Consider the following 14,204-nt stretch of genomic DNA (forward strand, 5'->3'; position numbering starts at 1 on the left):
CAGGGTCAGAGGCCAGCCGCGGACTGAGAGTGTATTTTACACTTGCACCTGACAATCAAAATAGGAATTGTGTGTGTGTCAAGTGCCTGTACCTGCCACTCCATTGCCCAGGCTGCCGTCCTCAGCCTGCAGGATTTCTTGATGCTTGTAGGTGCCGTTCATGATCCGAGTAGAGGAGTTCTCCGCCACCCCATTAGTGTAGTGCTCTGCCTCGATCTCCATCTCACTGTCACTGCAGAGGACCCACAGTCAGGTTCACTCATCCATACAGAACGTCATTATACCACAGATGGTTTGCCTCTCTCTCACATTCACGGACACGGATGACAGACACCCCAGTAAAAACAGAAATACATTACTAAACAGAGAAACCCTTGCCTTGCCACACACCTGGTCTCCTGGTTGCTGGTGCCACTGTGAGGCTGGGACTTGGTGGAGTCAGTGGAGTTGGACTCAGAGTAGTTAACAGAGGAAGGGGAGGAAGAGGAGGAGGAGGAGGCAGAGCTGACACCAGGGTACTTGTTGTGGCTCTTGTTCTTGTTGGGAGGGGTGACCCCGTTACTGCATGTTGGGCTGTCTGCTCCTGGAGTGGACAGAGAACCAGGGTGAAACAGATACAACAGATACAAAGAGATAAGAGAGAGGATTGTGTAACACACTACGTGGATGGATAGGTAAGTAGGAGTGTGTAGGGTGGATAGGTGGATTTGCAGGTGTTTCCCTTACCTGCGCTGTGCAGATGGGGGTTGGTGGCTCCATGTCGGGGGCTCAGGCTGGGGGAGCCAGGGTAGCTGTCCTGGGACTTGGGGGAGCGGACACTGAAGCATCGTACCTCACTGTCTGTACCGTTCACCATCTCCACAAACTGCCGACACCTGGGAGATACGGGCAACTATTAATCTGCCTGACATTCACTCTATTTCGACACTCAAACAAATGGCTAACACCCTCGCCTTCTTTGCACTAACACTCACACTTGTCTTTTCATACTAGCGCTGACTTTGCGGATAACTACTGTATTAAAGAAAAATGTGCTTGACTGTACTACGACTGCGGAGAAGGAATGCACTGAGTCGCTATGGATAAGAGCATCTTCTAAATGACTTGAAATGTTTTTGTATTAGTCTCACTCTGACATCATTCACAACCACTCCACTATCCATCTAAGAGTCTCATCACTACTCTACAACCTATGTCTGACATTGTTTATCCAGGAATACATTGTACTATTAGATATCAACCATTACATTCTGCTTAACTGTCTGATATCTCATGCAGTCTGAACACAATTGTTATTGCAATACTTCAATTGCTTTCAGAGGTCGGCAAAGGTGTGGCCACGTAAGATCATGTCTTTGTACCCTGAAATATATAAATGCAACAGGAACAAGTCAGACTGGTTCCAGAGTATGAGTATCTGGCTTTATGGATACATGTCATTACCATTGGATGAATGTCAAACAGATCAGCAACCGCTCTGTTCACTCCTCTTCCATGACAAAATGGAGCAACAGGCATGACCAATCAAATCATGAGTTCCCTCAGCGGCAACAACTGTGACCTTGTGCTCACCCTGCCCCCTCTCTGTGTAACACTCCTCTATTGCTACAACAAGCTCCTTTCTACCTCTATAAGAGACATAAATACTGGCTTTCTTGCTGTGTGTCTGCTTCTCATCGGATCACAGTATTTATTAATCTAATGTCTTTGTGCCATAAACACACAGCTGGGAAGCAGGCCACAGCTTTACTGCTAAGTGCTTCTAGGGTTGTATTGCATGTGACGGAGCCTGCAAAGGCACTACAAGACCAGCAGTGCTTATCTAAGCCCCACAATTCCAATACTCCTCCATTTAGCCCTTCAATAAACACTCATGAGAGTCCCATAGTTGGGTTCAAGGCTGCTCACTTCAACATGAACAGTAAATTGGAGTTGTGTTCTAGGAGCCCAGGGTACAGCTGCTGTGTGGTTTCGATGGCCTCGCCAACCCTCCCTGCCAATACCAGCTTCTGTATTCCTGTTGACAAAAATATGCATGTTACCATTAAACTGATTGGATGGATGACTGTGGGGAAAATTAATGACAATGATTGGTCCTCAGTGTTTCCGTGGTATTGTCAGCGTGGAGCCTTTGTGTGGTTCTCACTCTGTCTGTTCTTTATGGAGGTCTGGTCCTCCTGGATCAAGGTTTCTGTAGCCCTGGCAAAGGCTGTGGCTGTGGCACAGTACCCATGATGCACCAGGTAGGTGGATACCATGCTGAAATAATCAAATACATGATTTAGCCTTACAGTAGTACAGAGAAAGACAAAGTAGTCTGTTAGGGTGGGTGATAAGTAGGGCTGTGGCGGTCACAAAATTCCGTCAGCCGGTGATTGTAAAGCAAATAACAGTCGGTCTCACAGTAACTGACCGTTAATTAGCAAACACATTTAGCATCTCCAGGCTTCCACAGTGGTCTACAAGCCACTGATCTTGGGAGCATCAACATTTAAAAAAATAAAATAAAAATCAAATAAATCTATGTAATATAGCCTACACCTTCACATTAAATCCATTATTTATTTTAGAGACGTCTAAAGAAGCATGATATGAAGAAAATGTAGTCTATTTCAGAAGAACAGAATAGCATACTCCGAGTTGTCCTTATGTTAGGTTCTGATGTGGCTATGCCAAATGGCTGTGGGCTACACTAGTTAATTTAGCAGACAAGATTTACTTTGAATAATTTTATAGTATGAAGAATACAATTCAACAAAGCGGAATAAAATAGAAAGGATATTTTCTCCAAACGATTTGAGGGAGTGAGCACATGTGGCTATTCTGTGTTGAGCGGTTAACAAAGAAATAGGTACTCCTATATGCTTAATTTAGAGTTTTCAATGTAAATTTACAAACGTTGGGCTGTATGTTTTGATTTTTAATACATTTTAAGGTTGCATGATGAGATTCTAAGCTTTGCTTAGTTTTTTGCACAGGCTATACACACTCCAATAGTCTCTCATTCACAATTGGAGAAGCACTTCATAACGCCTAGAATTTCACGCGGCATCCCCTTTGTGTGGCCATAATGCACCCTAAAAAATGCCATGACTTTTGCGGCCAGCGGCCATTGTGCCCTTCTCCCGGAGTGCTTCGCGCTCCATCACGTGATCGGGTCTTTCTCACAAGCTACAAGTGAAGACAGACACATCGGGGACGCAACTGGGAGCCTCCTTATCCAATTCCGAGGTGCATATTGAAGATGTTGGAAGAACTGTCCACATTTACTTTTCGTCAGCCAACAAGATGAGTACGCCGAACAAACAGCAAAAGCACTAGCCTATGTCAATCTACTATCCCCCATAGTACAAAGGTCAACCTGTTCTATTCTGTGTAAGAAATAAATATTCTAAACATAGTCTGGGACATTTGTGGGATGAGATAGATCCCAAATTAATACAACCACATGGTAGTAGGCTATAAGCGCAAATGTTCAATTAGCAGAAAACACCATTATCAAAAATGACTGCAAATGCGATTATACATACAGTGGGGAGAACAAGTATTTGATGCACTGCCGATTTTGCAGGTTTTCCTACTTACAAAGCCTGTAGAGGTCTGTAATTTTTATCATAGGTACACTTCAACTGTGAGAGACGGAATCTAAAACAAAAATCCAGAAAATCAAATTGTATGATTCATAAGTAATTAATTTGCATTTTATTGCATGACATAAGTATTAGATCACCTACCAACCAGTAAGAATTCCGGGCTCTCACAGACCTGTTAGTTTTTCTTTAAGAAGCCCTCCTGTTCTCCACTCATTACCTGTATTAACTGCACCTGTTTGAACTCGTTACCTGTATAAAAGACACCTGTCCACACACTCAATCAAACAGACCCAACCTCTCCACAATGGCCATGACCAGAGAGCTGTGTAAGGAATCAGGGATAAAATTGTAGACCTGCACAAGGCTGGGATGGGCTACAGGACAATAGGCAAGCAGCTTGGTGAGAGGCAACAACTGTTGCGCAATTATTAGGAAATGGAAGAAGTTCAAGATGACGGCCAATCACCCTCGGTCTGGGGCTCTATGCAAGATCTCACCTCGTGGGGCATCAATGATCATGAGGAAGATGAGGGATCAGCCCAGAACTACACGGCAGGACCTGGTCAATGACCTGAAGAGAGCTGGGACCACAGTCTCAAAGAAAACCATTAGTAACACACTACGCCGTCATGGATTAAAATCCTGCAGCGCACGCAAGGTCCCCCTGCTCAAGCCAGGCATGTCCAAGCCCGTCTGAAGTTTGCCAATGACCATCTGGATGATCCAGAGGAGGGAATGGGAGAAGGTCATGTGGTCTGATGAGACAAAAATAGAGCTTTTTGGTCTAAACTCCATCGCTGTGTTGTGAGGAAGAAGAAGGATGAGTACAACCCAAGAACACCATCCCAACCGTGAAGCATGGAGGTGGAAACATCATTCTTTGGGGATGCTTTTCTGCAAAGGGGACAGGACGAATGCACCGTATTGGGGAGGATGGATGGGGCCATGTATCGCGAGATCTTGGCCAACAACCTCCTTCCCTCAGTAAGAGCATTGAAGATGGGTCGTGGCTGGGTCTTCCAGCATGACAACGACCCGAAACACACAGCCAGGGCAACTAAGGAGTGGCTCCGTAAGAAGCATCTCAAGGTCCTGGAGTGGCCTAGCCAGTCTCCAGACCTGAACCCAATAGAAAATCTTTGGAGGAGCTGAAAGTCCGTATTGCCCAGCGACAGCCCCGAAACCTGAAGGATCCGGAGATGTCTGTATGGAGGGTGGGCCAAGAGTGGGCCTGCTGCAGTGTGTGCAAACCTGGTCAAGAACTACAGGAAATGTATGATCTCTGTAATTGCAAACAAAGGTTTCTGTACCAAATATTAAGTTCTGCTTTTCTGATGTATCAAATACTTATGTCATGCAATAAATGCAAATTAATTACTTATAAATCATACAATTTGATTTTCTGGATTTTTATTTTAGATTCCGTCTCTCACAGTTGAAGTGTACCTATGATACAAATTACAGACCTCTACATGCTTTGTAAGTAGGAAAACCTGCAAAATCGGCAGTGTATCAAATACTTGTTCTCCCCACTGTATATGATTTTATTATAAAAGGTGCATTTTTATGGTGAAAATGATCTTCCCCAAACTTGAAACTCACATACTGCTTATATATGCCAGTTAGGCTCTACATCCCTTGTAAAGCGGATTAATGTGCTTAATTATATAAGTTATTTAGCTACTTTAGTTGTGATACAAACCTCATTAAAACATAAGCCTATGGGCTAGGCTACATGAGGTGTGTGACTAGGATTCGAAAAAGTCACAAAAAAAGGTTGTTCTTTATGCTGGGCATCATAATATAAGTCATAATATATAATTCACAAGACTAATATTGTCACCATCAGACTATTGTTGATTTAATCTTTACATATACTAAATAATATATCTTTGGTAGGCTACTAATGACCATCAGCAGCATCAGAGCTTGGAGAAGCCTAATTACTGTAATTAAACGGTCACGTGGAATTTGACTGCATTCATGACTCGTGACCGCCGGTGTGGTGGTAATACAGCCACCGCAACAGCCCTAGTGATAATGTGTGTGTGGGTATGGATCCCTTACTTCTGAACACTGCCTGCCACTCTCCCAGTCTCTCTCCGATGGGGAAGCGGGCGATCATGCCGTGGAATCTTTGCCCTCCATTCACTCATATAGTCCTCAATGTCAAACACAAAGGGCTGCTGGCCAAAGTTAGCATCCACAATCTCTCCTGGAGTCTGCAGGCCCACTGTGGGGTAAAGGTTGGGCTGTGGGTAAAGGGAGAGGTGTGAAAACACATTCCCCCTCTGGCCATAATAGGAAGAACTTGCCATTCATTTTGATCACTTGATAATTTGATGGCATGGCAACCGTGAATAATGTAGGACTTTCATATCATCGCCACTAATGGAAGCAGCAAAGCTACCACTACTGATTGCAACAGAAGTCCTTGACATTGAACATGTCCACATTTCAGTGTAATACTCACAGGGAGATCTGTAAAGGCCACACCTGGAGAACAAACAGAGAGAAAAGTGTTAATGGACTGGAAGAAATTTTAAATGTTATAATCTGCAACCAAGTAAACAGAATCGTATAAATTGCCTGGGAACATTTCAAATGGGTGAAGCATATTGTAATTTCATATAACAATTAACTTGGATGTTTTCTACCCTGCACTGTTGGTACGCAGTTCTCACCTAGACTGATGCCGTTCTTGGTGTAGAAACAGGTGTTGTTAATTAGGTTCACACAGCAGCCAATCACATCGCCTGTGGTGAAGGTTGGGCCATATGGTTGGCCAGTCCCTGAAGAACAGAAGGAGTGTCCATCGTCGCCATGGTAACCATATGAGTGCTTGTCCCAACCTGGGATAGGAAACAAGGCAGAAGTGATTAGAGGAAATCTAGACCCATGGTATGAATATTGAATATTACAGATTAACAACCTGGAGGAAACGACAGAGAAAAGCAAGACATATTGAACTAACACTTTCACATCTCAAATCTAGCTAGATTAATATGCATCAGGTCATGGTTAGGGCAGTGCTACTCATACATTTGAGAGGGGAAGGAGTGAGATGGGTGACCCCAGCAGTGTGATGAGTAATATAATCCCCATAAAGACACTGTGACATGGGGTGGTGCTGAGCCTGACAAATGGTCTCTTTCGAATTAGGATATCCCCACTCCTGTCCTGTGTAGCATGTGCAATTCTATGGGTGGCCAGCGAGAGGCATCCGTCTCTGAATAGGAGCACTGACTGATGAGTCATACTCAAACAGAGCAGTACATATGATGTATGTGCATGGTATCAATAGGGACGGGGAAGGAGAGTAGACTGTGTGCAGAGGGAGATGTGGATGGTAGATCTTCAAGTCAGTGCATGGGTTTGTGTGTGGTCTATGTGTGTGTGCAGTGAGAGTATTGTCTGCTCAATCAGTGTCTGTCACCAACCAAAAAGTGAAAGTGGCACAGAGAAAGTAGGTTGTGTGTGAGAACTGTGAGGTATTAGATGAATCTGCAGAGCAGCGCTGACAGGGATATTGGTCCTAAAGCTGGGCTCAGTGTTCCCTTCATGCTAATGAAATGGGCAGGGCTCCACTATGGGATCAGACACACAGAGGTCAACAGGGAATATTAAAACTATTCCAGCCAGAACCAGACCATACACGCACACGGTCACAGAAATGTACTGAAGTCCATTGGCATATAATGTACTAGAAACCTAAATAAATCTTCATAAACAATATGTTCATGCAACTAAACTCTCACACACACACAGGCTGCCATTTCCACCATATTCCAACCATTGTGTAACAGAGATACATTTGAGCTGGGAGAGAATAAACAGCAGTTGTAGTCAGCAAGAGCATGTAGAATTGGCTGGATGAGTCCAAAGCATTCCAAAGGCCTCCGGCGCCATGGAGAACCCAATAGGCAGGTGACACAGCCTGAGGCAGGGTTCATATTATTGGTCAGAGCAGCATGGAGGAATGATCTAATAGGCAGGGAATTGCATCAGTGCACAAGGGAAAACATACTGTAGCTCCCCATGTGCCAAAGTTAGCCCCTCGGCAGCAATATGCCAACCCTCTTCCAACCTGTCTTGTGTCCCCAGCAGCCACTGTACCAATCAGTGACATCTTCACGTGCATGAGGGTGGGGGAAAGGGCGAGAGAGAATTTGATGGAATTATGCAAGAATGTATTAAATCTACATGTACTTTCTGCTTAACCCCCATTGTCTGTTCAACTGGTGATGAAAGAAAGAGTGTTTGATTAACAAATTACTGCCGAGCAGTGGGCCAGGCCAGGGTGCAGATGGCCCTGTATTTATGCAGTGATACCGCTCACATCTCCGCTCTGTTTGGTGGCAAAAACACTCATCTACTAGCCTGTTTGGTTACATTCAATCCAATCTCATCAGGCCTTGGCATGAGTTTCTGCTTGGATGGGTTCATTCACTGTATCAGTGTGCTGCACACAGACCAATTTGATATATGTTCTGACCATTCAACAGTAGGCCTATTTGTAACTCTATTGTAGAATTTCTAATTGAGGAAAATTCCATTTGGGCCCAGACTGTATACTGTATTGAGGATGAGATGGCCTTAAGCGGATTTCTTTAAATTGAATTATCAACAATTACTTGTTTATTTCTCCCTTCCTCTTCAATGAATGTGAGCCAGCCACCCTGCCTGTGGCAGCTCCACTATCACCTGACCTTCATACATACACTGAAAGCTTTTATGTGGAGGAAAAAAGGTACTTGCTGGTATTTCACATGTTACATTTCATCCTGTCATTACTAATGGCTGTGCTCAAACAAGCCATGCATGTTCTGGAACAGCCAGACACTCTGGGAGACATCACTACACATGGTTTCAATGTGACATGGAATCTAAATCCATCCAGGCACTCCAGAGGAAAGACGGTAAATCTGGAAACATAAATCTGGATATAGATTACCATGGCACTCTAAAACGTAGCAAACCACATGCAAAAGATTAACACCTTGAAACTGTGCCCCTCGAATAGTAAAAACTGAACCATATGATGTGTTTTTTTATATCGAGAATCACATCAGTCACTGCTGCAGTGATGGTGTGAGGAGATCCATCTGAAGATAACATGTTTTCATTTTTTAGTTGGGTTAATTTTAGAGTTGTATTTAAAAAAAACACATGTAGTTGTCCACAATCTATTACAGTCGCACAACCAAAGCACACACTGACTACTACCCCTTGTCCTTCAATCCTAAACCAATCCAGCAGAGATTATAGGCAGGGCAGGGTTCTTGATGTGAACCCTCTGACCTCCAAAACCCACACTCATCCCATACTGACTCACAGCTTTCCCTTCTGCCATCGCTCTACCTTCCCTCATACTCACCAGGCAGTCTGTTCATGTTGACCCCCTGGGCAGACAGACCAATCCCCATGTACCTGGAGACAACAACAGGAGGTCAAAGGTCAGAGACATCATTAGCTTAGACAACATGAGTCAGTCTGATATGGGTCAATAGCTGGACTGATTAATCCTTTCAGACCCAAAGTTGCTTTCCTTTATTTACTACTCTCTTTAGTTTCTCAACATGCCATTTTCCACTGCAGAAATAGAGATAGGCCTACAGTAATAGCTAACATGAGTAAACAGATCGTGGTGTAATAATGACAAGTTTGAGGTTAGAACATTAGGGGTACTAACTATCAGCAAATACGTACCCATCCCTGCCCTTGCTGACAATCTTCACTTCAAAGTAGTAGATCCCACAGGCGGCTGGTATGGGATGAGTGGCACGCACAGACGCGGCATCCTTATGGTTCTTCCCATGGCCTACAGAAGGAGCAAAATGTTGTGTTGCAGTCAGTACAGTGCACCACAAACATCCCACAACTGTCAATCTGAAAAGGTTGAGGCTTCTCTCCCCATGGACCCTGAAAAGCCTCAATCTGTACGAATTTCAAACCTCAATCATTTCCCTGTCAATCCTACCTCTATTTACAWTAATATTCATGCAAATTCATACTTAAATCCTGTGACATGAAATCTTAGAGCGCTTCCAAGTACCCTTCATAGCTGTATACATGAATGCCAAACTAGTCAGAAAAATGGAGTTCACTTAGCCTGGAACACTCTGGCAGCAAAGTAATGTCAGGGTCAGTATAGTGAGGCTGTCACAGTCTCGCCATTCCATCCAGCTCATAATTGTGACAGCTCCCAGGAGTAGCCTAGAGAGGTTACACAACCCCTGTGTGTGTGTGTGTGTGTGTGTGTGTGTGTGTGTGAGACTGTAAGCTATCCCTTTTTGCTGGTTGATAACACGACACTTAAAGGCCAGTCACAGTGCTGCTGAGAAGTACACTACATGAGTAGCAAGTATGTGGACACCTGCTCGTCAAATATCTCATTCCAAAATCATGGGCATTAATATGGAATAGATCCCCCCTTTTGCTGCCTCCACTCTTAACAGCCTCCACTCTTCTGGGAAGGCTTTCCACTAGATGTTGGGACATTGCTGGGGGGACTTGCTTCCGTTCAGCCACAAGAGCATTAGTGAGGTTGGGCCCTGATGTTGGGCAATTAGGCCTGGCTCGCAGTTGACSTTCCAATTCATCCCGAAGGTGTTTGATGGAGTTGAGGTCAGGGTTCTGTGCGGGCCAGTCAAGTTCTTCCACACCGATCTCGATGTACCATTTCTGTATGGACCTCGCTTTGTGCACGGGGGCATTATGCTGAAACCCGGAAAGGGCCTTCCCCACTGTTGGCATAAAGTTGGAAGCACAGAATTGTCAAGAATGTCATTGTATGCTGTAGCGTTAAGATTTCCCTTCACTGGGACTAAGGGGCCAAGCCTGAACCATTAAAAACAGCCCCAGACCATTATTCATCAGCCACCAAACTTTACAGTTGGCACTATGCTTTGGGGCAGGTAGCGTTCTCCTGGCATCCGCCAAACCCAGATTTGTACGTCGGACTGCCAGATGGTGAAGTGTGATTAATCACTACAGAAAACACGTTTCCACTGCACCAGAGTCCAATGGTGGCGAGCTTTACACCACTCCAGCCGACGCTTGGCATTGCGCATGGTGATTTTAAGCTTGTGTGCGGCTGCTTGGCCATGGAAACCCGTTTCATTAAGTTCCTGACGAGAAGTTATTGTGCTGACGTTGCTTCCAGAGYCAGTTTGGAACTCGGTAGTGTTGTTGCTCCTAGAGGTTTCCACTTCACAAAAACAGCACTTACAATTGCCCAGGGCAGCTATAGCAGGGCAGAAATTTGACTAACTGACTTGTTGGAAAGGTGGCATCCGATGACAGTACCACATTGAAAGTCACAGCTCTTCAGTAAGGCCATTCTACTGGCAATGTTTGTGTAAGGAGATTTCATGGCTGTGTGCTCGAATTTTATACACCTGTCAGCAACGGGTGTGGCTGAAATAGCTTATCCACTCATTTGAAAGGGTGTCCACATACACTATATATACAAAAGTATCTGTGGGCCATGCCACACAGGACATGTCTATCTATGTAAGTGGAGCTGTGCCTCTATACTGTATATCTGTCTGTAACGCACGGCCATCTTCATTGCCATATTGTACAAATACACTAATCAACCAGTCATGCATTACCACAGTCATTACAACTAATAGAGAAGCAGTGTATTTATAATCACTTTTGATTTCAGCAGCAACATTAATCACTTCTATTTTTAGCCTTTCCATGAGGGCAATTCCACGGTAACAGAATTACGCTGAGACTCAGATTTTTCACTTCAACATGTATGCCAAACAAAAACCACTCATTTCAAAGTTAATTAACCCGTACATACAAATCTATGAACAAGGACTACTTTAAACAATTTACACAGAAAAACWAAAGAACTGTGCAGATGCAAAGTTTGGTAACAGAATTGCGTTAAAATCTCCCTCAGTTTTTAATGCAACCATGTTTTCCAAAACCCCTTAAATATCTGCTCCGAATTAAGATTAAAATACATCTGCATAAAGAATGGGGTGTCAGATGCGACATAACACCTTCAGTTAAAAAAAATCTGTTTTGGTTATTGAACTATAGTAAGTGAAGTGGATTTACACCCGGTAACAGAATTTGGGTAACAGAATTACTTAATGGGTCCCTGATCTGTACTACACAGCAATGCATAATTATGAATATGACTGTCATTGTATTCATGGTGACGTATCCTGAATAGGTAAACAAAGGTCGAAATATACAATATCATCCTTTGCATATATGGGTATTATTCTACATACTGGCTATTATTCTAAAGAGCTCCGCACCCAAACAAGACCAAATTRGGTTGGTCTGGACCAGACGAAATCTGAACCAATCATAGACGTCTATATTTCACAAGTTTGGACATCACAGTAGAGTTCAGTACAATATATTATACGCTACTTTTCTTGACTGTACTGTACTCTACAGCGCTTCACTGTACTGTGCTGTCCAAACATGTAAAACGTAGACGTCTATGATTGGTTCAGATTTGGTCCGGTCACCAATCATGGACTTCTATGGACGTTGAAATCAAGGCCGGTCCAGCTCAAAAACAACGTTTGTGGACGTTGAAATCAAGGCCGGTCCAGCTCAAAAAACAACGTTTGTGGATGTTGAAATCAAGGCCAGGTTGGACTGACCAAATTTCAACAACCTTCAACATCCATGGATGTCCAATTTTGATCGTTGCTCAGAGCGTTACTCATGGGTAGGTGTCAGTAAGAGTCGGGAGAGGTAACATTAACTGGAGAGAGAGAAGAGAGCGAGAGGCAGGGGTTGTCCAGTCTTTTCACACTCTCGTTTCGACTACCAGACAACAGAAAGAGAATAAAACAGTTGAGCTGAACATCACAGTATGCCAGTGGAAGGGAGGACAGTTGCAGGTGACCCAACTCTGGTTTGGTAACAGACTTAAGAGTTTTAAATCACTTAATAATCATTAAACTAATTGGTAGGTCTACCTTTACTTGTTACTTATGTGAACTTTCATTATCCTCCCTCCTCATGAAATTAGAAATTAGAAGCACAAGGCAATATTTCTTAAACAAGGCAGAGAAATGTCTCCAAAACTAAATATAAGTGTTGATATTAATTGGCAGGGGTCTTTACTTCAACATTATTGTGTTTTTATGAATTTACTTTTTCTGGTATAGAACATTTAAAATCGACTTTTTCTGTATACCACCCCTACCTTGTCACAACACAACTGATTGGCTCAAACGCATTAAGGAAATAAGAAATTAAAGAAATTCCKCAAATTAACTTTTAACAAGGCACACCTGTTAACTGAAATSCATTGCAGGTGACTACCTAGTGAAGCTGGTTGAGAGAATGCCAAGAGTGTGCAAAGCAGTCATCAAGGCAAGGGGTGGCTACTTTGAAGACTCTAAAATATATTTTGATTTGTTTAACACTTTTTTGGTTACTATGATTAACACATATGATTCCATATGTGTTATTTCATATATTTGATGTATTAACTATTATTCTACAATGTAGAAAATAGTAAAAATAAAGAAAAACCCTTGAATTAGTAGGTGTCCAAACAGGTACTGTATGTTGTCTAAGACCCCTGTTCCATCTGTTTGAGCAGAAATCCAATCCATTACTAATGTAAAATGTTTAAGATGGAAACAGTTAAAAATGTATCTATGCCTTCATTTCCTTGAAGTATAGACTCTTAGCTTTCATTTGACAACCTATTTGATATGCTCCTATGAACTTCACATTTTGGTGCTCATGGGTCCTTTTAGATGGAAATGACCGTAACCAAAGCTCAGCACGCCCACGCTATGACCAGACAAACACCCATAATAAATACAACACACGCACATACTTGCGTCTATAAATATCTCCAACTCACAGTCACACCACCACCTCAGCATACAACACTCAGCTCAGCAGTGCCACAGTCCTGGGAGTGAGACTCCCTCGCTGTCTCCGTCAATCTCACTCTCTCACACGCACACTTGCCACTGATTGTTATGTGTTATGTTTCTATAAATATTTTTTTTAAATAAAATAAAATTTGTCACATACACATGTTTAGCAGATGTTATTGCGGGTGTTGCGAAATGCTTTGGTTTCGAGCTCCAACAGTGCAGTAATATCTAACAATACACACAACCTAAAAGTAAAAGAATGGAATTAAGGAATATATAGATATTATGATGAGCAATGTCAGAGTGGCATTGCCTAAAATACAGTAGAATAGAATACAGTATATACATATGAGATGACTAAAGCAGTATGTACATTTTTTTTTTAAAGGGGCCAGTGATTTCAAGTCTATGTATATGGGACAGCAGCCTCTAAGGTGCAGGGTTACGTAACCGGGTGAAACCCGCCTAGTGATGGCTATTTAACAGTCTGATGGCCTTGAGATAAGCTGTTTTCAGACTCTCAGTCCCAGCTTTTATGCACCTGTACTGACCTCGCCTTCTGGATGATAGCGGGGTGAATAGGCAGTGGCTCGGGTGGTTATTGTCCTTGATTAATCTTTTGGGCCTTCCTGTGACATCGGGTGCTGTAAATGTCCTGGAGGGCAAGTAGTTTGCCCCCAGTGAAGCGTTGGGCAGACCGCACCACACTCTGGAGAGCCTTGTGGTT

General features: G+C 43.2%; 1 protein-coding gene across 1 annotated transcript in view; it reads right to left on the minus strand.

Annotated features, from left to right (window-relative positions):
• LOC111952351 (ran-binding protein 10) overlaps positions 1-14,204 on the minus strand; it is a 31,901-nt gene that overhangs the window by 4,611 nt on the left and 13,086 nt on the right. The window contains 12 exon segments of the mRNA XM_070435194.1: positions 93-232; positions 391-583; positions 727-875; positions 1,909-2,017; positions 2,147-2,259; positions 3,582-3,590; positions 5,669-5,724; positions 5,726-5,845; positions 6,067-6,089; positions 6,278-6,445; positions 8,971-9,023; positions 9,303-9,414. Of these exon segments, the coding sequence (XP_070291295.1) occupies positions 93-232; positions 391-583; positions 727-875; positions 1,909-2,017; positions 2,147-2,259; positions 3,582-3,590; positions 5,669-5,724; positions 5,726-5,845; positions 6,067-6,089; positions 6,278-6,445; positions 8,971-9,023; positions 9,303-9,414 (1,245 nt within the window).

Source organism: Salvelinus sp. IW2-2015, linkage group LG26 (assembly GCF_002910315.2).
Source record: "Salvelinus sp. IW2-2015 linkage group LG26, ASM291031v2, whole genome shotgun sequence".
NCBI classification, from domain to species: Eukaryota; Metazoa; Chordata; class Actinopteri; order Salmoniformes; family Salmonidae; genus Salvelinus; species Salvelinus sp. IW2-2015.